General features: G+C 46.2%; 3 protein-coding genes across 5 annotated transcripts in view; 1 reads left to right on the forward strand and 2 right to left on the reverse strand.

Moving 5' to 3' along the window:
* Window position 1: 1 nt before the first annotated feature.
* On the reverse strand, window positions 2–3,168 carry LOC118405487 (mucin-5AC-like). Its single transcript, XM_035804990.1, has 2 exons — window positions 2,348–3,168; window positions 2–1,984 (listed from the first exon to the last, which is right to left on the reverse strand). The coding sequence occupies exons 1-2, from the start codon at window positions 3,128–3,130 to the stop codon at window positions 2–4; spliced, it is 2,766 nt and encodes a 921-aa protein (XP_035660883.1). The 5' UTR covers window positions 3,131–3,168.
* Window positions 3,169–10,053: 6,885 nt separating this feature from the next.
* Window positions 10,054–11,513, forward strand: LOC118405803 (transmembrane protein 230-like). Its single transcript, XM_035805570.1, has 2 exons — window positions 10,054–10,156; window positions 10,522–11,513. Exons 1-2 carry the CDS (start codon window positions 10,078–10,080, stop codon window positions 10,794–10,796), a joined length of 354 nt encoding a protein of 117 aa, XP_035661463.1. The 5' UTR covers window positions 10,054–10,077; the 3' UTR covers window positions 10,797–11,513.
* Window positions 11,514–19,264: 7,751 nt separating this feature from the next.
* LOC118405617 (TGF-beta receptor type-1-like) overlaps window positions 19,265–25,540 on the reverse strand; it is a 14,721-nt gene continuing 8,445 nt past the window's right edge. For 2 of the 3 annotated variants that reach the window (XM_035805169.1, XM_035805168.1), the window contains exons 5-11: window positions 25,451–25,489; window positions 24,829–25,059; window positions 23,654–23,821; window positions 22,883–23,039; window positions 22,217–22,341; window positions 21,132–21,262; window positions 19,265–20,596 (exon numbers count right to left, since the gene is read on the reverse strand). In XM_035805169.1, the coding sequence (XP_035661062.1) occupies window positions 20,465–20,596; window positions 21,132–21,262; window positions 22,217–22,341; window positions 22,883–23,039; window positions 23,654–23,821; window positions 24,829–25,059; window positions 25,451–25,489 (983 nt within the window). In that variant the 3' untranslated portion in view covers window positions 19,265–20,464. Of the gene's footprint in view, window positions 20,597–21,131; window positions 21,263–22,216; window positions 22,342–22,882; window positions 23,040–23,653; window positions 23,822–24,527; window positions 24,598–24,828; window positions 25,060–25,450; window positions 25,490–25,540 lie in introns of all 3 variants that reach the window. The other variant, XM_035805171.1, reaches the window with a different exon arrangement.

The raw sequence follows: 25,540 nt of genomic DNA on the forward strand, positions 1-25,540 counted from the left end.
CTCATGTCTTTTTCCTCTTCCTGAGCTCCTCCACGGCCGCCTCGCGCTCCCGCAGAATCTCCTTCAGGCGCCGGACCCGCTCGTCCTGGATGGTCTCGTTGGGTCGTGGCGGCTCCAACCGGAAGATCTTACTGGGCGGCAGGCTAGGGGGGCCCGAGGGGTCCTGCCCCATGGACACGGTGGACTTCCCCAGGGGGGTCGTGCGCACCATCAGCGCTGTGACCGAGCGTTTCACCTGGGGGGCGGGGGGCTCGGGCGTCTCCGCCTTGCCCTTGGCGTAGCTGTGGTACATCTCCGTCACGGATTTAGGGGTGGTCACGGATTTAGGGGAGGGCTGTTTCTCCGCGGGTTTCGGGCGTTTTATCGGGGAGGCGGGAGGCGTCGCCGGTTTGGTTTCTGCGGGCTCCAACCGTTTCGTTGCCGTCTGGGTGACGGGAGTCTGTGTTGAGGCGCGAGGTGGGGAGGGGGGCACGGCCGGTTTGTTGGGGTAAACAACGATGTACTTTTGGGGCGTATTGACGACGGCAGAGTGGATGTTTGCGATATTTTTCAGGGTGCTGGCTGCGCTGCTATTCTGCGTGATGGTCTGTGCGCTGATGGAGGGTCTACATGGGGAAGTACCCGGAGCTTTGGAGGCATCTTTGAGACTGTAAACACTGTCAATCTTCAGATTCACTGACCCTTCTCCAGCCTCGCTACTCTCCGGATCCTTAGATTCGACAGGAGAGGCTTCGGATGCGGTCTCCGTCTCCGAACCTGACCTCTCGTCAGTTCTTAAACTTCCCTCCGAGACTGACGTCACGCCCCCAGCAGTGCTGGTAGATGCGGTCACTTGGGTCTGCGTTAAGGCTGTGTTGTTGGATGCCGTCACTTGAGTCTGAGTGGCATGGCCAACAACCGCGCTAAACGTCACCGTGGTCGGAGCCACCGTATGAACGGAGGAGACCGTTACCTTGGCGGGGGCTGACGCCTTGGAGCCCGCCGAGCTGATCGGTACCTTGACGGTAGCCGCGGTCTGGACCGCCGCAGAGCTGACCGTAGCGGCGGCGGCGGTGGACTTGAGTGCGTCCACGGGGATGTGGGTGGTGGTGGGGCACGGCACCAGCTTGTAGGGTTGCCCGTTGATCAGCACGACGTTCTCGTTCTGCTGGACCATGGACACGTGTTTGGGCGCGGCCGGGACCGTGGAAGTGCCGGAGGTTGGCACAACAACTCTGGCTGTCGCCTGGGCCGAGACTGTGCTGGTATGTGGGATGATCATGTTAGTTGTTTGTGCCGGGACTGTGGTCTGTGGCACAATCACGATCTTGTGCTGTCCCGCCGACGTAGCAACCATTGGCTTTCCAACAGGTAGGGTCGTGTGCGTCTTCACGATAGTGGGCTTGGCCGAGGTCGTGGATTTGACGGTGGGTGTTACCACAGCCACGCTGCCGAGGGCCGCGCTGGTCCGAGGGCCCAGGCTTTGCGTCACGCCCGTGGACGGCGCGGACACAACCACCAGCCGCGTGTTGGGACCGATCGTTAATGTTCCGCCCGGGGGAGGAGGGGTCACTTTGATGATGTTGTAGACAGCCGAGGGACTCGCCATGGAAGTACCAGGTACCTGGATAACGGTGCTGCCGGGCTTTACCGGTGTGGTTACGGGCGCCGCCGGCGGCAAAACCACCTTACCCCCGGGAGCGATGGTCGGCGTTACGGCGATCACCTTCCCTATGGCACCAGTCGTACTCTGTCCTCCGGAACTACTGATGACTGTTCCCGGCGCTACCGATGCGACTTTCCCGTCCTTCCCCGGTCGGGCTCCACCGGCCGCTGCTGTGGTGCCGGCGGGGCTGAGCACGTGTACCACCGCCGAGGTTCCCGACGCCGCCGTCGAGCCGGGCTGCTGCGCCACCTTCACCTGCTGCAGGACGAACTTACTGTTACCGGCCGGCAGCTGAGAGGAGGAGCTCGCGACGGGGGATCGGACAGTTGGCTGCTGCACCTGTGTAAACAACAATAACACACATTTAACAACAAGTAAACAAAAAAAACAACTAGAATGACAACATTTTCCAGAAAATGCAGTAATATACCTTTTGTCAAGCTACTTGCACATAATACTATTCCATTAAGCTCGTCATTATGTATTTCATGGTTGCTTTTTGTGCTGTTTGTGCGCCTACAATACAGAAGGCTGCTGTGTAATCTTTAGCGTTTTGCATCAACAGTTTATTGGAAACTCTTGCCCGCGGGCTGCCCTCATGGCAGAAGAACAACAAGAAAGACCAAGGAAGAAGGTCATCGTGGTTTGGAAATGTGACGTAGACCTTAATAAAAAGGAAGAAACAGCAGTTACCGCGCTTACCACCTTGACTCCCGCTGTGACGACCTTTGGCATGGACGGTACCATGTTGAGCGGCATGAGGAGGCGGCACTGCACGCCGTTCTGCACGACCGGCACCACCTGGTACAGCTGATGCGTCCCGTTAGCGGCGGGCGGGCTGGACAGCTGGGCGGTCCCGCCGGAGATGGACAGCTCGGAGGTCACCTTGGCAACGGGAGGATTGGATGGCTCTGTTTTTACCTTGGCAACCGACGGCTCGGGTGTAACCTTGGCAACCGGCGGCTCGGATGTCACCTTGGCAACCGACGGCTCGGGTACCGGTGTAACCTTGGCAACCGACGGTTCGGATGTCACCTTGGCAACCGACGGCTCGGGTTTCACCTTGGCAACCGGTGGCTCGGATGTCACCTTGGCAACCGGTGGTTCGGACAGCTCGGATGTCACCTTGGCAACCGGTGGTTCGGACAGCTCGGATGTCACCTTGGCAACCGGTGGTTCGGACAGCTTGGATGTCACCTTGGCAACCGGTGGTTCGGACAGCTCGGATGTCACCTTGGCAACCAGCGGTTCGGACAGCTCGGATGTCACCTTGGCAACTGGCGGTTCGGACAGCTCGGATGTCACCTTGGCAACCGGCGGTTCGGACAGCTCGGATGTCACCTTTCCGCCAGACGGGCTGGACAGCTGGGCGGTGCCGTCAGAGTCGGGCGGGTCGGACAGCTCGGGGGTCACCTTCGCGGCGGGCGGGGTGAACGGCTGGACGGTCCCGTTAGTGGCAGGCGGGTCGGACAACTTTGGGGTCATCTCGGCAGCGGGCGGGCTGGACAACAGGTCAGCGGAAGTGCTGGGAGGAAACAGCACAAGAAAGGATAAGAGAGATCTACTAACATGCATATGTGTGTAAAACAAGTTGCCGGAGGACTGACAGTGCAATTATTATCATATTGACGACAATCATTAGAAGAAAATGATACATGAGATTTTCTCAAAGACGGAGCGCGAATTTCAAACAAGATGTAAGGACCGGGCTTACTAATGTCGGTTTTTGTAAAAACTGTGTACTGTGTACCTCGTCCTAAAATGTAAATTTGTAGAGAAGAGTTCTAAGGGTTGTAATAACAGACTGATAACACTGAGAATGGGCCAGACGCTTTCGTCTGCGTGTGGATTAACATAACGCCGCAAAGGTCAATCAGTACGCTACGTACGCGTCATTGTCAACACGGAAGAATACCCGGAAGTAATGATCATGGCAAAAACTCCATTTTGCACAAATCAACTTTTAAATATTTCATGGCAGATTACGAGCGTCAAACACAAATGATTGGATCCATTCGTCATGTTTTTGCCGTGCACTTCCGCGCTTTCAGGTTTCTCAATTTTTCCATTTTAGATCGTCACCTACGCTAACGTGGTGCAATGCTGGGCGAGATGATCGTTAGATCGACGTCAAAATAAACTCTTAAGTATACAAGAACGACGTGATCTATTTATTTATTCATTGAGCTTTTCCGCAAAAGTGGACGGTATGGTGAAACAGGTGTTCCTTCAAAACGTCGCGTTTAAGGCAACCATAACGATATAAACGTAACAAACTAATAAATATTCGATAAATAATGGTACAAAAGAAGAAACCATTTGAACTGCAACACAGCGGGACAGTTTTTGACGGAGGTGTTCGAAATAGAACAATGATCGAACAGGGGGTGGGGTTTGGGGATCCATACCATAACAACAAATGGTACCAGGTTAACTCATCAATTTTTATCGTTTCTCGTCAGAAGAATTTTTGCTGTTTATTACCGGGCCATGTTTAATGTAAATTTGATATTTTTGAAAAAAAGATATTGCAAAACTCCATCCAGCGAGGTCACAAAAGCGTTGGACACCAATTAGCAAGCGCATATAAATTTCTCTTGGATCAACAGCCTACGAAATATATAACACAAACAATTTTGATTTCGTTTCAAAGATTTCAATACGAGCGATCGCTCGATTCAATGTTTGTTCCTCGGAAGTTCCATGTGTCATCTTTCAAAGCACATGTATAAGGATAAGTTATTATGTAGATTGATATGTTTCTTTCACATATAACCCTTCACTTCAACGCTAGCGTTCCCATAATTCATTTTATAGATTTCAAGACCCTTATTTGTCGTCACATGTGTACGCTTAAACAAGTATATAAGAGATTTAAAATGTTTAATTATGTAATTTAGACTTATTCCTTTGCTTACGTATGTATACCTTATAACAACAACGCTCCACTAGCACTCTCATACTCATAAGTGTTGGGGGAGACCCATGAAAACCCCTCTACTAGTTCACTACTAGTATAGGTTTGCCTCATCTGCCTATTCTTAACTTTTACTGCTATAAAAAAAAATAATACAGTTGCGCGCAAACATTTGATAACTTAAGGTGGACTCTCATTGCACTTGCGGCACCGGGGCGGCACTGCGGGGTTCGTAGATGACTCGATGTATTACATACATAACTTATGAGAACGAATTTTCTTACGTTTGGTGTATTTTGTTGTCTTCTAAGTCATACTTTTACGTATTACGCAATATCTAAATTATGAAAAGTTGCGAAAATAACACAACAGTGCCGCAGTGAACGAAGCCCGCAGTGCCGCACCGGTGCCCCAAGTGCAGTGAGAGTGCACCTTTACAAAAGGAAAGTGATCTCGATCCAGTTTTAGCTCACTGAAGAGCTAGTCTTCCATTGGTCGTGACAGAGAGGACAGACTCTATGTACAGTATTTATAGGTTCATTGTACCGGGGAAATTCCCCTAGCTCTTTTCGACAAGCACAATGAACAGTGGACCACAGCTTAAAGTCCCGTCTTAAGGACTGCAACCCTTTCCGGTAGCGTGCATGTCGGGTGAGCGACACAGCCGGAATCGAACTCACGGCTTCTAGTTCCAGAGGCAGGGCTGCTAACCACTGGACTACGCGCGCTATTTCAGAGACCATGAGAACGCCGTGCGGACATCTAACGCTACAATAACATACGCGCCGCTTTCTTGGCAGCGACATCTACTGATCGCTCCCGGCAGCCGATATGACCGGTCAGGTCACATGTTTGATACGTCACGGGGTTAACCCCCAGATTGAAACGCTCGTTCGAGGAGTTTGCTGAGGACATGTTGGAGGCTTGTGTAGATGAAGCAGTCAAAAATATGTCCTCATTTTGTAGCTTCTATTATACGAACGACAGCATCCAAAGGGTTCGCGCTAGCGCGGCGCCATTTGATACCGGGCAAAAACAACTCATATTTCCAACCTTTCGTGGTGCAGGCTGCTTAATGCTGTGTAAATCTTTAGCGTTTCATCAATAGTTTATTGGAAACTCTTGCCCGCGTGCTAATTGCGTGTAACTTGAAAGGGGACAAAACAAATAGTGTGGAACAATATAGCATGATGTGTTTACTCTAGTCTGAATGCTATCGGTCATTGTAACATGTTGGGGTCAACTTATTTTTAATGAATGATGAGGGATGCGCTCTGCTGACGCAACCTTACTAGTTAGTCTGCTATCAGTCAAGGAAAAACTATTGCATTTCTAGCAAGTTTACCTTAGATAGTCGTAAAAAAAAAACCATGAAAATCATGATTCATGACGAACCCCTTTTCTTCTGCACCAGTGGGATATCTAAAGAAATCAAACGTATGGTGAATTGGTGATTATCAAATATTACTCACATATATGTCTAGGTAGAGTAGGGTGCATATTTATCAAAGTAACCGAGAAGCGGCCTTATAATTACCTGGCCATTACGGTAGTTTGCACGGCCGAGGTTGGAGGATCAGTCGTCACGTGAGCCGAGGTTGCAGCTATGGGGGTTACGTGAGCTGGTGTTGCAACTACGGGGGTCACGTGAGCGGTCACGTGAGTCGAGGTTGTAGATGTTGTATTCACGTGAGTCGAGGTTGTAGATGTTGTATTCACGTGAGCCGAGGTTGTAACTACCCGGGTCACGTGACCCGATGTCGTTGTGTTTGCCACGTGACCCGGAGTTGCAGACGTCACGTCGTCTGACGTAGCAGCGACTGAGGTCACAACTTCGGTGTCTTCATCGTTCGACGTCATGCTCTGAAATCTAATTAACCAACATAATCAAGAGACTGGATCAAAATGGCTGCCGACATTTGTGGGTCGAGACTTAACAGAGAGTATTTCAAAAGATAATTTGTCTTTTCTGGTGAGTAACCCATTATCCACCGTAAACTTAATCTACGCGTGGAAGAAAAGGCATTGATGTACACCTGGAGAGAGTTAGAGGCTTCAAAGAATGTATACAGAGAGATTTCAACCATGCAGTGCATGCCAAAACTAACAAGAGAAGAGAAGAAGAAGAAGTAGAGTACAGTAATAACAAATAACAATGTTATAAACAACTTGTTTCGTGGATAAAGGTTAGACATCCAGGTACAGTTAATATGATATGCACGCATGTCAACATTGAGTACTCAAGCGACTGGATAAAATCTAGAATCGGCCAGATGTCTTTCGTGATCCGTCAGTGATTTTGAAAGACATTGCACAGTGGATGCTGTCTAACTCTAAGACGCCGTAAGGAGATACATAATTTGAACCAAGGAGGGTTAATACAGGAAGATTAGTAACCTCCCGGTAGTCCTTACCTGAAATCCGCAGTCCAGTGGCCGGACCTGGCCAGTTACGAGACTATCAGACGAGACCTCTATAATTTCTTAGACTACTAAAGAAGAATACCTCTCTTTACGAGACAAACCGACATAGGCGACCTTTCCATAAGCTTTTTGTTAGGACAGAGGTCACGAGCACTGTGGCCAACTTCAAACTTGGCAGAATAACCAAGTCACAATGATTCACCGGAAGTCAAAACCCTTTGTGCCTATGGAAAGTTCTAGATTAACTTGTATATATGGCTACATTAGACGAATTTCGGAGGAAAATCCCAGGCTGCCATTGCAATCATGGACGCCATTCCTACAAAGCCTGACGAATAGTCTAATTCTCCCTACCAATAGGCATGTTTGCAGCTGCGCAGAAGTCCATGCGCATGACGTAGAGTGATGCGTGCTCGGCAGGATATGTGCGAAAATTGCCCCGTTTGACCAAGAAAAAAAACGCCAACACGTGCAAAACAACCCATCTAAGGTTCAGTCTTCTCATTCCTAATTCATTTCGTGTTCCTGAGAGCGACTTTTTACGTAGATATCACTCAAATATCGACATTCATCCCGCCATACTACATGTCGATGCGGACGTGACCCAACCGGAAACAAATTACGACGCGCAAAGGTCATCTGAAACCCACCAATCAGGTGGCGCCGAACGCGCTTGTCACGTGATAAGTTTACTTCCGGCTGCGCCTGTTTTGGGTCGTGCCATTTTTCCGTGTTACATGCAGGACGTACAAATCAGAGTGGAGAGATTTGGGCAATGGGCGCTGCAGATGGCAAATTTCGTAGTCCCGTGTGAGAGATAAAAACTTGAGTTAGATTTTGGTATGATTTTATTCCCACAAAAGGTTTAGCAAGTCATCCCCTTTTTACCCGGCGTGCCCAAGAGAAAATACGAGCGCAGCGGTACGATACACGTACACTTGTCGGACACGTATGTACACATTTCCACCTGTACTGGTGCCTCTATTTCATTTCACTAGGAGAGGCTTGTTCTAACGTTAGTGGTAGTGACTAAGTCTGTCTTCTTGGCTTCTCTGCTTTCTGCATGCCGTCGACGCGCTAGGGAAGGCTGTAGACATTATTGTCAAGAATGGATGTACGCAGACACGAAGGCCCTCGGTGTAGGGGAACCCACACATAATCATCTGTGACAATTAGATGCAAGATCGATAGCGTAATGCTTCTGATTGGAGCATCCCAAACCCACCACGTAGTTCGAAGGTTCGAAGAGGCATAGTCACGAATCATGTAGGGTAGAGTCTTCGTTCAGGTATATTATTCACCCTTTACCTCTCATTTTATAGGAGTTCGCATTACCTGCACAGCCTTTGTTCGTGTTTTATGTTACAACTCACGTCGATGAAATTTAGATACCCACGCAATACTTTAAGACGACTGGTAAACTCTACGCTGGCTGTACTCTATATTATAGAGAGAATAAGTTGCTATGGCCACCATATATGGTTTGACCGCCGACCGGAGGGGGCAGACTCTCTCGGCCAGTCATTCCCTTTTTGTCGAATTTTGTAGAAAGGCCTTGCCGCACAGTGACCCAACCTAAGACAATTCTGTTCTCCCTTGGCCTTACTTGAAGTTGTTTTATTTGATTGTTGTTGACCTTTGACCGCGCGGCTGAACCTTGACCCCTTGAAAACAAAAGGCGAATGTTTGAAACGCGTTTTCTGTCCAGTTGTTGTGTTAATAAGGAACACGGTTTGCTTGGGTATAACATCAAAGTGTGCAGTAAACGTAGAGTTGCGATATTTGCATTGCAAGGGTACAATGCAATATGAAGCCTGTGTTTACACAATCTCTCGCTGGCTGGGGTTAATGACCGTAGGGGTGGCAATTGTTGGGCCGGCCGCTTGGAGCGCGATTTTTAGTCGGGCTACAATATGAAATATTAGCTGGTGTGTTACGCCGAACGGCGGTTATACCGGCTATATAGATACAGATACAGATAAATGTGGTGCCATGGGTGCACAAGGAAGCGGATATGTTGTGCACCACAAACATGAAATGTGCATTTGAAATGCAATGTAATACCAGACTAACTACAATGCAAATAGTTAATACAATCAGAATCAACACAGATCATAATATATTGAGTGATGAACTCAGTAAGCTGTGAAATTAAGCAACCTCTTTCCAAACTACGCATCCCTTACAAAATTAATTTCAATAATTTGTTGTGGACTGGTTTGTTTTACTTTGCTTTGAAGACAGGATTTAGTGATTTTTTGTGGTGGCCCGGCGAAGGAAAGAGGTGCTTTATGGGACAGACGTTACAATTTGGGAAACATGATGGGAAAAATTAAGAAATAAGTTTTATCTTTTTCGTGCAATAAAATGAAATTTTCGAAAGCATCAGAGTCGTTGGTTGTGGTTAAAGATTTTTCTTGAAGTAGCCTTTTTTTCTTCAGATTTTGCGGCGCCAGTTAACTATCTGGGGACATATCGTGATTATCATTGTGTTCAGTGCATATCTAGTGTTGAATCTCTAGCCTGTGTTTACACAATCTATCGCTGGCTGGGGTTAATGACCCCCAACCCGATGGCCGACCGCTAGGAGCACGATATTAGTCAGTCTATTCAAGGTTGTTAAACCTCCTTGGTCTATTGAATCCCTAGCCACATAAAAAAATTCCAAATTACATGTAGTAGTTAACAAGTTTTAGAGTTAGCAATTCAAACAATCTTGTGTTTTTGCTTTGGTCTTGTTTATTGCAAATAGCCTTTTCCTATTGCCAACGTTAGTCTGGTATAAACTAGTTATTATACTGTATCTGTCCTACAGACTAAACCGAGACCCGCCCGCAACCGAAGGCTTCCCAGACGATTTCGACTTGCTTCCAGGAATCTTGCTTCCAAATTCCCGGAGTCCCGCTTCCCGGAGCCTTGCTTCCCGGAGCCCCGCTTCCCGGAGTCCCGACGGTCTCGCCCCGATTCCCGTAGTCTCGCCATTCCCGTAGTCTCGCCATTCTCGGAGTCTCGCCATTCCCGGAGTCTCGCCATTCCCGGAGTCTCGCCATTCCCGGAGTCTCGTCCCGCTTCCAGGAGTCTTGCTTCCCGCCATGAGGATGAGAAACTCCCGCCCCAACACGGGCGGGGCGCGGTACAGCCGTCTGCCACAGGATGATGACGGATTCATCGGTAAGTATTTGTTTCATCAAGGAGGTCCTTGGTTTCATGGACACTATCTTCTTTTGAATAGCTCCACCATGCGGATGGCTGAAGTCCTGCTATTCAAGCGGCTGTTCTAACTTCGTGTCTCCTTCCCCATGGCCAGACATGCAGTTCTAGGGGCTGTTCTAACTTCGTGTCTCCTTCCCCAGAGTTGCAGGGACGAACGGATACGGACTATGAACACTGAACTTTCGCCCTACTATATGTCTTGTACTATGTATGTGTATTGATCCTTACCTCCCTCATGACCTCAATGAAAAGCAGCCTGTAGACCGATTTGATCTTCTCAATGAGTTCTAGCGGCTGTTCTAACCCTGTGTCTTCCTCTCCAGACTTGCAGTTCGAGAGGCCTCCCCGGAAGATCCCGTACAAGGCGATCGGGCTGGCGACCATCCTGTTCCTTCTCGGTACGGCCCTCCTGACGGTCGGCTCGCTGCTGCTGGCCGGGGTGTACATCGATCCGCAGTACGCCGACCGGACCTGGCCCGTCCTGCTCCTCGGACTGCTGGTCTTCATCCCCGGAGGCTATCACGTCTTCATCGCGTACAACGCCTGGAGGGGCGTCAAGGGGTACTCGTTCGACGACATTCCGGATTACAACGACTAGAATACAGGCTACAAAGTCCGGTGTATAACGGCTAAAGTAAAGACTTAAAAGATCCGGACCAAAGGCGAATCTGGTGTCCTTTAGTCTTAAAGAGTGGAAGTTTGGCGTACAATGACTAAGAGCTACAAAGTCGGATTACAACGACAAAATAAAGACTTGAAAACCCGGTGTACGACCAAAGACTGCAAAACCCAGGGTCCTGTAGTCATGAAAGACTGCAAATCCGACGTACAACAAAAAAGAGATAAGAATGCAAAATCCGGAGTACAGCAACCAAAAGGTACAAAATCCGGAGTACAACGGCTAAAAGCTAAGAAGTCCGGAGGAAACTGACCAAAGACTACAAATCCGGAGCAAAAAGACTAAAGCCTGCAAATCCGGTGTACTAAAAGGAGTAACAGCGACGAGAAAATACAAAAACCGGAGCTACGAAAGTCATCAATTCAACGACAACGTTGTAACGTCGCTGATCATGAGTACAAAATAGAGACTAGAAAATTCTGAATATGACAGACATCCATTGTTCCGTAGAAATACACGTAGAGTATGCGAGTTCGGCTAAGCCGCTTTTTCTCCGATTCTTGGTCAATATTCCGGGCGTTTATGAACACTCCTGAGAAGTAGATATAGATGAAGATATCTCCCAAAACATGGTAATAATCCATTGAATGAATCTTGTGTAGATTTTGAGTCATTAAAGACATAGTACTTTTGTCATTATGTGTGTCTGTTTTACTATGTCTGTCTATCAGAGATTAGCATTGAAGAAGACGAGTGAGTGAATGAGCTAGTGAGAGTGATATAGTGAGTGAGTGAGTGGGGCACGTTTGAAGGAGCCACAATGCGAGAATGGGGTTAGCAGTAAATAAATTGTGAAAATGCCACTCTTGTATCTTCCGAAGGCGGCCTTATGTGGAGTAGTGTCAAATTTATTTCCTCTACGTACGAAGTACATGAGCTGTGATGTCATACATGAGCCGTGATAACATTCGATATGGTGTTCCGGACCGAGCTATAACTTGCCGTGTCAAATTGGGTTCTTAGTTATACCACACGGGCTTCCATGGAATAAATCGAACGCACTCCGTGCGCGCACCAAGTGCTAGCCTCCATTTGTACTCGGTCGATGATTGCTGGCGTTTTCTGATAGCCGGCCTCCAATCAGTAAACGCCAGCAATCAGCGACCGAGTACAAATAGAAATGGCCAGCAAAAGTGTATTACGAGCCAAAAAAAGGCCCCAGAAAGCCTGCTATGGAGGCTACCAAGTGCGGCGTGTTCGAAAATTCAAATATCGGATTCAGAAGTTGGAATCGCTGTTGCTACACCGTGTTGTTATCGGCACCAAATTTTCTAAACTTCCGGGGCATTTCGCATTGAAACTTGTATTTTGCATGTTTTGTCGGGCGGGCGGGCATGACATGAATAAACTAGAGTTCCACGAACACATACCTTTGCCAAATAAACCAGGTTTGTTATGTAGAATGATGTCTGTAGACATAAATGTGTTACTCATTACATTTTATTTTATATGCCCCGAGTTGGTTCATAACATTTTGCCGTTGCTTATGCAAATTAGATACCTATTTACATCATGATATTAAATTGTATCAAGCATCACTTAAGCTATCAGCATACCAAAATTAATGATGATCCTTTCATCCCTTCTTGACTTATTCTCTTTCAAATTAGGAAACTAAACCGGCTCCTGCAGTTCAAGAAAAGACGTTACCGGACCCAAACATACACCTCTTAGTCTCTGCCATCTTTCTCAGTTCCATATGTGTCAAGTTTGAAAGTCCTATCATGGAATGCAGTGGATTTATCAACTTTCCGCATTAATTATGCAAATTGTTAATTTATATAATTAGTATCTCATTATGTAAGTTTTTACTTAGGATATCTACATACCGAAAATCATGACGATCCGTCAACATGTTCATATTTTGCCATTAATTATGCAAATGAGATCATCATCTGCATAATTAATAAGTATAGATATTTCTTTCTTTCTCAGCTACAAATTTGACAAGTTTGAAAGTCCTATAAAGGAATGCAGTGGATTTACAAGCTTTCCTCATTGATTAGGCAAATTAGCTGTCGACTTGCATAATTAGAATTTCATCATGTAAGTCTTCTCTTTGGCCATCTACATAGCAAGAATCATGACGATCCGTCAACACGTTCATATTTTCTCATTCATTATGCAAATGAGTTCGTCATTTGCATAATTAATATGGATTGATTTTTCTCTCTTTCTCATCTATATTTATGACAAGTTTGAAAGTCCTATCATGAAATGCAGCGGATTTATAAACTTTCCTCATTAATTATGCAAAGTAGTTGCTGATTTGCATAATTAATATTCCATAATGTACATTGTTACTTGGGCTATCTACATACCAAAAATCGTGACGATCCATCAACACGTTCTCGAGTTATTCTCGTCCAAAGTTTGAAAGGAAATCGGCGACTGCAGTTCCAAACAAGCCGCTAGGGGGTCCAAACTTATAGTACTTACTCTCTGCCTCAAGGTCTATCTACCACTCAAAAATCATAACCACAGCATGTCCAGATCACGAGATAAAAAAATTGAGGTTCTGCTGCAGTACCTTAGCAAGCCGCTAGGGGCCCATTATCGAACTTGACCTTCGTTTTCCCGACCCCTATCCACCTACCAAATATCATCGGGATCCATCCAAGGCTTCTTGAGTTATGCTGTTAACACACACAGACAGACAGACTCACAAGCCTAAAACATAACCTTAGCCATTCTGGCAAAGGTAATTACAACACGCGGACGGTCGATTCCGCATCACCCTCAGTCCGAGGCCTTGGAGCGATACTGCAGTCGGGCTGGTACTAAGGGTGATGCGGAATACACCATGCTTAACTCTATCGCTAGCCTTTTTACAAATGCTCCTCTGAGACTCGATCGATTGTGCCACCACTCCGAAATGATTTTTTTTTTTTTTTTGGATAAAAAAATGGCAAAAATTATACACAAAATTTCAAAATCTCTTAAGAAAGAAAAGATAAATAATGTAATTTCTAAGGCAAAACTGACAAAATGTACATGAATGCCTAGGCGTATGGCCTGAATGTTTTCTCTCTTTAATAAAGTTTTAGGTCTTTTGGCCGAAATTCCATGGAAGGGTATATGAAGTGATTTGAGGTATGTTCGTACCACGGGTAAACAAATAAGTCAGTCTGTCGAGGTGTAGGGTTGACGATTAAGCTTTTCAAGCCTGGGTGAACAAACCATAATCCAATTGGTGTAGCGCAAACGTCTTAGTTTTACAGCCGATAGACAAGACCGCAACGTTTTCGGGTACGTCATACCTATTGTGCAATTCTGGGAGAAGCCGACAGGTATCGCTGTGGTGCCATCACCTAACACAGTCCATTCGTACAGAAGCACAACAGAATATCAAATATCCTCATTTCATTAGATAAAAGGGTTTCAAAGTGGGAATACTTTTGAGCACCTTTAAGAGCGATTTTTGGAGAATTTTGACCAGACCTTAAGTAAATCTCCCATGGCAACACTCACGCAGTCACTTATCCTCGCCGCTTATCAGACTTCGCTGACGCCTGCCGTCATTGTTCTCCACACTTTTCTGTCTTCTGCTGATCGTTGCACAACTTACAACTCCCAGGTGCATCCCATCTCGCTCTACAGTTCTCCTCCATGTCATGGCTTGTCCCCGGCTCTTGTCTCCAATGGCAATAGCCCTGTATTCCCCCTGTAAGCATTCTACGACTAGAAAGGCGATCACACGATGACGTCACACACGTCCCTATCAAACATTAATGGTGAAGCCGCTCGTTCTGTCTGCTTGTTTCGACGCTGGAATTTTCCGTCTCATAAACAGTTGCCGCCTTTCCGACTGGGACACTCTAAACTGAGCTCGATCCAAGGCAGTCAGAACTCGCGACAACATGCTCAGATCAGATGGGGCCAGGCTTCAAGTTCAGCCTACCCCTACAGCTGTGGGAAATTTGTTATTTGTTATTGGTTGGGCCGACTACTCTCTCATGGTAACCAGGGGCTGCACTGTGACTGTGAGGAGCTTTACAAAAGGCGGTGTCTTTCTTGGGCGAAGGTACCAAAATCCACCAACTCTGGCGAAGACATTGTCATTGATACTTCCCGGACCTATTTCTTAGACAGACGGAAGAATTTTGCGTAGGGATTTCCCCATAGTCATAGAGAAGACTCTTTGATACAAGTCATGTCAGCTACAGATAGCTACTGGTCCATCCAGACTATGTAAATTGTTCACAAGAACTTCTCCTGACCATCCTCCTACGCAGGGACATCCAACAGCGAGACCGCCGGCCTGTCTGGATGTACCCTGCTCTCTCTCCCTTAGTTCCTGTGCCCCCCCCCCCCCCCAACCAGCTGTCAGCCAATCAGAGAATAGGCCTTTCAGTTTTCAAAAGGGGTCTAGCATATATAATGGTAAGCTCATTAATATTTATAAGCAGGGTAGTCAGGAACTAATGGTGACGATTGAAAGAGCAAGGTACGTACATAGTACATCCAGACAGGCGGTTTCGCTGTTGGATGTCCCTGCGTAGGAGGACGCTCCTGACTTGGTCACTGAAACACGTTTAGGACTCTCCTTCACCACCTTTAGCACCCCACGCCTAAAGGTGCACTCTCACTGCAATTGCGTCACTGCGGGGTTCGAAAGATACTCCACGAATTTCAGAGATAAAGAACGAATTTTCTTACTTGTTTGTGTATTTTGTCGTCTTCCAAGTAATAATTTTACGTAGTACCCAATATCTAAATTACAAAAAATCGGAGAAAATAACGAAACAGTGACGCATGCAGTCAACGAACCCCGCAGTGACGTAAGCTTGACGCAAGTGCAGTGAGAGAGCTTGGCACCTCACACCTACGGGGGTTCGTGGATCATAGAATTCTGGGGGGAAAATCGGCCAGGGGTGGCCTGTGTAACACAAACTCTGCTGTCCGGGGCTTTAACTGGCCCCTCTAGGAGGCCGGCGGATGTTGGACGGGCTGCTATAATAAGAGATTTCATCAGGCTTGGCCAGGGGAGTCAGTCCACGCTTAGGTCAATGTTTTCCTGCTGCGCGGCGGGGCCAACTCCTCTGGTAGCAAAACTTCCCTAGCAAATTATTCTCCCTATAACAGCCAGCGTGGTCAGTCTGGTAGAGACTACCGTAGTGGCTACTGGGTACCGAAATGATCACGAAAAGATTGAGCCCACCACGCCAGCCAGAGAAAATATATTGCGCCAGTGGTTACTACCTAGACTCTTCATTCCAACGGCAAAGCTCAATTCGTCAGGTTCGCTTCGGCACAAAAGTGGATGGTGAAATCGCCATTTGAAAGAGCTACTGGGGCCTGGGTTCGTAACACGTACCTGGGTCAGAGAACGCGTTTTCTGTGCAAAGTGTGCTGGGAGGAGTATCCTGGCGACAACATGATTTACATTTGAGGAACATTTCAACGATCCTTAGGAGTTAGTGAATTGACCTGTCTTTTCTAATTAGCTGTACTTGTATTGAATTGTTCTGCCAGTTCATTCCAGTGACGCTGATCAAAGAGTGATGGATGTCACTCGAAACGTCGGAAAGTAAATCTCTAATTCTATCCAGTTGTAGAGATTGAATTGTATTTGAAGACTGATAAACTGTGTGCAATATCCTACTTGTGATATTCTTTATACACCGTACGGTTTGTATATACGGTCTATGTGTTCTTGTGTGTCAATGTTTTTGTGCTTATATGTTTGTTGCTAAGGACCACAGAAAGAGTAGCTGCAATGTACATCATACTCGCTGTCAAGCTAATCGTGAATCTGAACGAAAAACTCCTGACCTGATCAGCCTTTGAAAAACGGCGAAGGCCGAAGCGATGTATTTTTCAAGGTTAAATAAACGTCGTAAAAGGTACAACAATTGGAAATTAAAGACAAATGGAATGTCTTCGCTTCTTGCAAGACTGCGTTAAGTCCTGGACATACTGTACTTCTCATGCTTAATGTTGACTGAAGGTTGAAAAAATACAGCTTAACTCACAACTGGCACTAAAAGACAAAGGAAGGTCATCTTGCAAGGCACAACATCATGTCTCTACTCAAACCATAACCTTGCCATTCTGGCGAAGGTAATGACAAAGGAAGGGTACCTTGCAAGGCTACACCAAGGACAAACTGGCGGACACGTTCTATTCAACACGTAGCATGTTTAATTCAACAATGTGACATGACGCTGTGGACAAAGTGGCGACTTTTTGTAACAAAGTAGCGGGTTGTCTTCGACTATTTTGTGACGTTTTGATCGACAATGTGACATTCTACTCAACAATGGGCAGTGTTTAACTCTTACACATGAACCCTGGGCTGAGTTTAACACGTAATTTCTCAGTTTACCAAGTCATTAACTGTGGTGTTTCGTGTAATTGCAGCAGTGAAGATCATGTGCAAACTTCAAGTTACAAGTAGTGTGAAAGTGTGGATGGAGATATTCGAAGTGCAAGTGTACGATTGAACACTGGGACTTGTGTGTGAATGTAGCCTGAGTACCATCCTTCGTAGCTTGCAAGCGAAAGTACTGAGCCAGCGGTCACTACGGAGGATGGTACTCAGGCTAGTGTGAATGTGGGGAAATTCCCAATGTATATGTTGAGACACATCTGTGTAAATGTGAGGATTTTTTCCCAATGCAAATGAAGGACTGAACACATCTGTGTTAATGTGAGGGCATTCCTAGTGTAAATGTGAGACACTGAACACATCAATGTAAATGTGAGGATATTCCAAGTGTAAGTGTAAGACGGAACAGTGGATGTGAGGATGTTTTCAGTGTAAATGTGAGACGAAACGCTTGTGTAAATGTGAGACTGTACTGTGAACACATCAGTGTAAATGTGAGGATATTCCCAAGGTAAATGTGAGACTGAAAACATCTGTGTAAATGTGAGATTATTCCCAGTGTTAAGTGTGAGGTATCTTTTGTGTAGGTGTACTGTTGTATATTTGAGGTACAAGAATCAGGTTTCTGCCTTGGAGATGAAAGGTCACGTCAGTTGTTTTTGTGGCAAGAGACGACCGAAACACGGTATCACACCAGCACAGCACTAAGTCTCCTCTAAGTGTTCGGAGTACAGCCTACTACAAGAGTTACACGTAAGACTTTTTTCGGTACTGGCCATAAATGTACAAGCTTGAATTTTAAGTTACAATGCATGGTTAGGAGGATGTATTGTACAAAGTTAATGCAGAATATAGCAAATTATTTACAAACAGACCACTTACCAGTTCAGACCAAATACCATTCATATACAATAGAACACTTTGGGGTCTGATATCATGACAGTTAGTTAACTGTTGCATTGATGGCAAAAATAGACGTATTTGCACACTTCTACAGGTACATGTACAGGCTATATGGGAATATCTAAGGATACATACAGCTATATTATATACACACAATCATACATTATGCAACAGTGCTGGTATCATACTACAACGATGGAGCTAAATTTCAAATTATTTCCTAACCAACAGTTCATGAAGATGTTATTTTAGCATAGCTTGTCCTCCTATCATGGCTTAAAGTCCAGTGTCAAACATTTCAGGTCATCTGCAACTGTCATCTGAGACATTACAACTGTAGGACATTACTGCAGTAATGTGTGCTGTAGAAATGCTGTAGTAATGTGTGCTTAAGTACTACTGTAGTAGTGTGCTGCAGTAATACTACAGTAATATGTGCTACAGTAATACCACAGTAATGTGTGCTGTAGTAATATTCTGCAGTACTGCTGCAGCAATGTGTGCTGCAGTAATGTCCTGCAGTAATCTGATGTGGTTATGTGTTGTAGTAACGCTGCAGTAATGTGTGCTGCAGAAGTGTTGTAGTAATGTGTGCTGCAGTACTGATGTAGTAATGTTTGCTGCAGTAATGCTACAGTAATGTGTGCCGCAGTAATGTGTGCTGCAGTAATGTGCTTCAGTAATATGTTCTGTAGTAATGCTACAGTAATGTGTGCTACAGTAATGTGTGCTGCAGTAATGTGTGCTGTAGTAACACGGCAGTAATGCTGAAGTAACGTGTGCTGTAGTAATGTGTGCTACAGTAATACTGCAGTAATGTGTGCTGCAGTAATGCTACAGTAATGTGTGATGTAGTAATACTGAAGTAATGCTACAGCACTTTGTGCAACAGTAATGCTGCAGTAATCTGCTGCAATTATATCTGCTGTAGTAAGGTGTGCTGCACCTTTGCACTAATGCAATACTACAGTAGTCTTGCAGTAATGTCTGCTGCAGTGATGCAAATCAATTCATTCTTTGGTTGACATTAAAATCCTACGTGAGCACAGCTGTCAAATTACAGAATCTTGCACTGAGGAAAAGCATCTTACATTATCTGCTACAGTTCATTAACATAACCTGTCACGCTGCCCATCCATACAGGACATATGAATCAGATATATATAAATATACATTATGTACACTCCTTTTGGCCTTTCTAAGGTTGCTAGCTTTGCCATGATTCTCCCCTACCCTTGGCACCCACTGGAAGGGCAAGGTGTAATAAACAGCTAAATGAGTGAGCTACACCCAACAAGATCTCTGGAAGTCACAACAATTGCTGCTAAATTTTCTCTGCTTTTCACTGTTTAGACTCAAATCTTGGAGGCAATTATAATTAGAGCATTATGTTTGAAGTACAAATACAGATTACCCTTCTTCAGGAAATGTAGACGGTAACCAAGGTGATGGTTACCCCGAGAGATTGTTACCAAGGTGATGGTTACCCCTGGAGATTGTTACCAATGTGATGGTTACCCCCAGAGATTGATACCAAGGTGGTCACCCTGGAGATTGTTTCCTCTGGAGATTGTTACCCTGGTGATGGTTACCCCTGGAGATTGTTACCAAGGTGGTTACCAAGGAGATGGTTACCCCTGGAGATTGTTATCACAGTGATGGTTACCCCCGGAGATTGTTACCAGGTGATGGTTACCCTGGAGATGGTTACCATGGTGATGTTTACCCATGGCAACAGTAACCCCTGACGATGGTTATCCTTGGTACTGATCACAAGGTCCTGACATGCAAAGCTGCTGATTGACTCCACACTTTCCTTACACTGTACAGACTGGTAAGTAAAATGCAATCTGCGCCTCTGATAACACATTTGTGCTTCAGAGTTTTTCACAGCACAGCAAGTCCTGATTCTTGTTCTGATACCTATGCCTGTATTGGCACAACTGTACTGTCATGGCTAGAAAATCTGCATCAAATTTTGTCTCTACTTTTAAATTTCAATACCCTTCACAATAGAATCATGTATCCTGCGTCCTACTTGAATTAATACCTTCAAACAAATTTGATCTACTACCCCCCTAATTTTCTGTACGAATGCTGGAACTTCCCATAGTTTCTGCACTGATGCAGCAACTTCTTATCATAATTTATACACTAGCGCTACAACTTCCCATGCTTTTTACAGGAATGCCACAGCCCACATAATCTCTGCACTAATTGTGATACCAGCACTTCCTGTAGTTTCTGCAGGAAGCTGTAGCTTGAATAGCTTCTATAGGAATGCTGCAACTCCTTGCAGCCCCATGTTTCTCCACTAATGCTGCAGCCCCCTACTTTCTGCAGAATTCCGCAGTTATACCATCTTGTTGATGTCATCGTAGGGAGCCAGCTGAGCCAAAGTCTTCTTGATGCGGAGGGCGGTCAGCCGGGCGGCGCCATTGTGATACCAGCACTCCTTCATCACTTTGGAGGTCACTCTCAGGTACTGCAACAACAAAAACACTGGTTAGAGACCTTAAAAATATACCACACCATTGTGCAACGGTGGTAAGAGACCTTGGAACATTCAACATTAAAATAGTGGAACACCATTGTGATACCAGCACTCCATCACTTTGGACATCACTCTCAGGTACTGCAATAACAACACTGGTTAGAGGCTATTGTGCAACTGCAGTGAGATACCTTAGAACATTCAACACAATGGTGATACCTTAAATTGATGGAACACTGGTGAGATACCTTACAAAGATGTGGCAATGTGAGATCTGACAAATATGCCACAACATTGTGCAACAGTGGTGAGAGACCTTAAAACATTCAATGCAATGGTGATACCATAAAATATTGGAAAAAACACTGGTGAGAAACCTTCCAAGGTACATCATCACCTTGGTTACCAGTACTGTAGCAAACGTTTGCCTCCATATTTAGATGCCTGACGGGGAACAACAGATGATAAACCGGATAGTGTGTGATTTGGACATGAGTGACCTATGACCAGTGACCTATGACCTTACCTCATTCTCATGCCACCTGTTGGGGATGCTGGGTCTCTGTCGCAGGTCACAGACCACCTTCCGCATCTCCTCAATGGAGGGGTCAGAGGGCACCATGTCAAAATATGGCAGCTGGTAGTCCTCATAGATACCTGCAGAAATAACAGGCACTGATTAAATCACACATTGGGCAGATCCAAGGCCCAAAATATAACCACAAATAGAAGGCACTAGTTAAATCATACAAAGCAGCTCAGGATTGTTTTTTTTTTCAAATAAGATCAGAAATATTAGGCAATACCTGCTGTTTGAAGTATTAACCTTTTGACAACTAGGGGTGCACCCATCCACTAAGTGTTTAACCTTCTAACAACTAAGGGTGTACAAAGTGTTTTAACTTCTCTCCCAGCCAAGGGTGCAACCTTGGACCAAGTGTTTAACCTTCTCACGACTAAGGGTGTACCCAGTTAACAGTAGAAGAGAGAGACTCCCCCCCCCCCACGTTATATCTTCTGGCGATCTCCCAAAACACAAGACCCAGCGCATAAACCCTTGTCTTGCTGGTAAGGGTGCACCAATGCACTAAGTGTTTAACCTTCTCACAACTAAGGGTGTACCCAGTTAACAGTAGAAGAGAGAGTCTCAACTACCACGTTACAACTTCTGGCAATCTCCCAGAACACAAGACCCAGCTATTAACCCTTGTCCTGCTGGTAACTGCACCCAATACACCAAGTGTTTAACCTTCTAACAACTAAGGGTGCACCCAATGAACAGTAGAAGAGAGAGACTCACCCCCCACCTTACATCTTTTGGCGATCTCCCAGAACACGAGACCCAGTATTTAACCCTTTGCATAATGATAAGTCTGCACAAATGCACTAAGTGTTTAACCTTTTAACAGTTAAGGTTGCAACTTGCAACCATGCACAAAGTGCACAGTAGAAGAGAGAGACTCACCCCCCACGTTACATCTTCTGGCTATCTCTCAGAACACGAGGCCCAGCTATTAACCCTTGTCATGCTGGTAAGGGTGCACCAATGCACTAAGTGTTTAACCTTCTCACAACTAAGGGTGCACCCATGCACCAAAGAAAAAGACTCACCCCCCACGTTACATCTTCTGGCGATCTCCCAGAACACCAGGCCGAGTGCGTACACGTCAGCACGCTTGAAGGAGTCGAAGTGTGTGATGTTGATGGTGTCATCCAGAACCTCGGGTGCCATGTACCTATGGACATAAAAGTATAGAATATTTGACTCTGACCTCTCAGCTACATTATTTTAACTTCTGAACAATGTTGCTCATAGTATAGATAAGTATAGAGATAGTATAGAACAATGTTTTTCATAGTATAGATAGGTAAAGAGTTAGTATATGCTTTAAGTGTTAGTGAATCTTTAGGTGTAAGTGACGTTAGGTTTTTAATAGTCTCAATGTACTGTGTTAATGTTGTTTTATGTAACATGTTTGTCTTATGACTCCAGGAAGACTAGTGATGCAAAGTACTGTAAATGCAGAAATGTTCGCGGTGGTTTTCTTTTCGCGGTTTTCGCGGTGGCCACTTCACCGCAAACTCAAAACCACAGCGAACATTTTTCCATGGCAGTAAGAGACTACAGTGCATGGTGCTACCGCAAATTTAAAACCACCGCGAAAATTCCCTTTCCCCGCTACCGAAAAATTCAATTCCCGCGAACTTAAATGCATTTACAGTATTCACATTGTACTCACTAATGGAGATCTTTTGAAGAAACAATAAACAATGTACCTCTTGGTGCCAACCCGGTTGTTGGGGGCGATGTCCACGGAGTCTGTGATGGGGTCGTGTTTCACCGCCAAGCCGAGGTCAGCGATGGCGCACTGTCCGTTCTTCTTCACCAGGATGTTCTTACTCTTCAGGTCTCGATGGGCGATGGCTGGCTTACCTGGAAACACAGGTGCAAATACAGGTGTAAAGGTGTGCAATATTATCTCTAACAGGTGCTCTTAATCTTCAGGTCTTCATGGCTGGCTTACCTGTAAAGAAAGGTGTGCAGGTTAGCAAACAGGTGTACAGAAGTGTGATGATCTAACATACAGGTGTGCCTACAACTGTGTGTACAGGTGTGTCGACAGGTGTGTACAGGTGTGCTTACCTTGCCTGCCCAGGAACTCCATGTGCAGGTGTACCTACCAGGGTTTGTACAGTTGTACTTACATGCGCTTACAGGTGTGCCAACAGGAGTGACTATGGGTGTGCCTAAAGGTATGTACAGGTGTGCCTACATGTGGCTACAAGGTGTTACCTTGTTTGCCCAGGATCTCCATGTGTGGGTGTATACAGGTTTGCCTAAAGGTGTGTACAGGTGTGCTTACAGGTGTGTACAGGTGTACCTACAGGTGTACCTACAAATGTGTAAAGGTGCGTACACAGGTGTGTCTACAGGTGAGCTTACCTTGCGTGCCCAGGATCTCCATGTGCAGGTGCACCTACATCTGTGTACAGGTATGTACAGGTGTACCTACAGGTGTGCTAACAAGTATGTACAGATGTGCTTACCTTGCGTGCCCAGGATCTCCATATGCAGGTGTGCCAGGCCGTTGGCGGTGGACAGCGCCAGTTTGATCATGCCGTGAGCCGACACGGCGCGCTGGTTCAGGAAGTCGAACAGCGACCCAAACTCGTGGTAATCTGACACCAGCCACAGCTGGGTCCATGTGCCGTTATCTGGTAACATACAATGTATCAGATTACTAATTTTCCTTGACAATACAAACATGCATACCACATACACACAATCCTCTCTTGAATTTCTAGTTCAGTTTTGCACCAATAACCCACATACCAAGACCCACAATATTGCCTTACTTGTCATCAGCTGGGTCGGACACGTGCATGAACCCATGTACCCACCCACGTACAGACACAGATACCAACCCATGCACAGACCCAAATGCCAACCCACGTATAGATCCATACCAAAACCCAGAATGTTATCTACATTTGCTGTCAGTTTAGTCAAACCCATGCATGAACCCATGCTCCAACCCATGCACAGACCCACATACCAACCCACGTACTGACCCACATATCAACCCACGTACAGACCCACATACAAACCCACGAACTGACCCACGAGGATGCCTACCTTTGTTGTCGGCTGCGATGAAGCCAAGGATGTTCTCGTGTCTCAGCATGACCGTCTCCATTTCCCAGAACAAACCCACGCACAGACCCACATAGTAACCCACATACTGACCCACATAGGAACCCACGTACGGACCCAGAAGGATGCCTACCTTTGTTGTCGGCTGCAAGGAAGCCCAGGATGTTCTCATGTCTCAGCTACCGCCTGGTAGATCTCTGCCTCCCGGAAACAACCCACGTCCAGACCCACACAACAACCCACGTACAGACCCACGAGGATGCCTACCTTTGTTGTCGGCTGCGATGAAGCCCAGAATGTTCTCGTGTCTCAGCATGACCGTCTGGTAGATCTCCGCCTCCCGGAACCAACCCACGTCCAGACCCACACAACAACCCACATACAGACCCACGAGGATGCCTACCTTTGTTGTCGGCTGCGATGAAGCCCAGAATGTTCTCGTGTCTCAGCATGACCGTCTGGTAGATCTCTGCCTCCCGGAGCCAACCTACGTACTGACCCAACCCACGTACAGACCCACATACAAACCCACGTACTGACCCATGCAACAACCCACGAGGATGCCTACCTTTGTTGTCGGCTGCGATGAAGCCCAGGATGTTCTCGTGTCTCAGCATGACTGTCTGGTAGATCTCCGCCTCCCGGAACCAGGAGCGTTCCTCCCGCGAGGAGAAGATCTTCACGGCCACGTTCTCGCCCCGCCAGCGCCCGCGCCACACCTCGCCGAACCTGCCCTTCCCGATGCTCTCCATCAGCGTGATCTGGCGGGCAATGGTCCGCTGGACAAGCAGGGGCAGCCCTGGGGCGGAAACACACAAGATGGGTTAGCCAATGACCCAGCCATTGGGTAGAAAAACACAACTTGGGTTAACCACTGGCCCAGTCCTGGGACACAAACTGGGTTAACCACTGACCCATACATTGGGGCAGACACAAACCCTCTCATGTAGCCCTTAGAACACCCACATATCAGCTACAGCTCATTATATGGGCAGATCTTTCAAGGTAAAAACAAAAGAGCTGTCCCTGTATGTACAAATGAAGTGCCTGCTATGCAGCTGTCCCTGCATATATAAATATAGTGCTTGTTGTATTGCACTTGGTCATATCATCCAGGAGTTCCTTATACTGCCTGTTGTATTACACTGTTGCTACATTTATCTTAAATGTCTGGATTTTAAAGAACTCACCTGAGCCAGATCCTGAGGTGGTCCAGTCTCTCATCATACCTGTGGCATGGGCAGAGGATAACATAAACCATGTTTGCGCAATTGAGGAGT

The sequence above is a fragment of the Branchiostoma floridae genome, chromosome 18 (genome assembly GCF_000003815.2).
Source record: "Branchiostoma floridae strain S238N-H82 chromosome 18, Bfl_VNyyK, whole genome shotgun sequence".
Classification (NCBI taxonomy): Eukaryota; Metazoa; Chordata; class Leptocardii; order Amphioxiformes; family Branchiostomatidae; genus Branchiostoma; species Branchiostoma floridae.

What these genes read in the sequence shown, in the direction of transcription:
- LOC118405803 (XM_035805570.1), top strand. Translation starts at nt 10,078, where the DNA reads ATGAGGATGAGAAACTCCCGCCCCAACACGGGCGGGGCGCGGTACAGC. An exon ending in GGATGATGACGGATTCATCG is followed by an intron (nt 10,157 to 10,521) that starts GTAAGTATTTGT and finishes CTTCCTCTCCAG; the next exon opens with ACTTGCAGTTCGAGAGGCCT.
- LOC118405487 (XM_035804990.1), bottom strand. Translation starts at nt 3,130, where the DNA reads ATGACCCCAAAGTTGTCCGACCCGCCTGCCACTAACGGGACCGTCCAG. An exon ending in TCACAGCGGGAGTCAAGGTG is followed by an intron (nt 1,985 to 2,347) that starts GTAAGCGCGGTA and finishes TTGTTTACACAG; the next exon opens with GTGCAGCAGCCAACTGTCCG.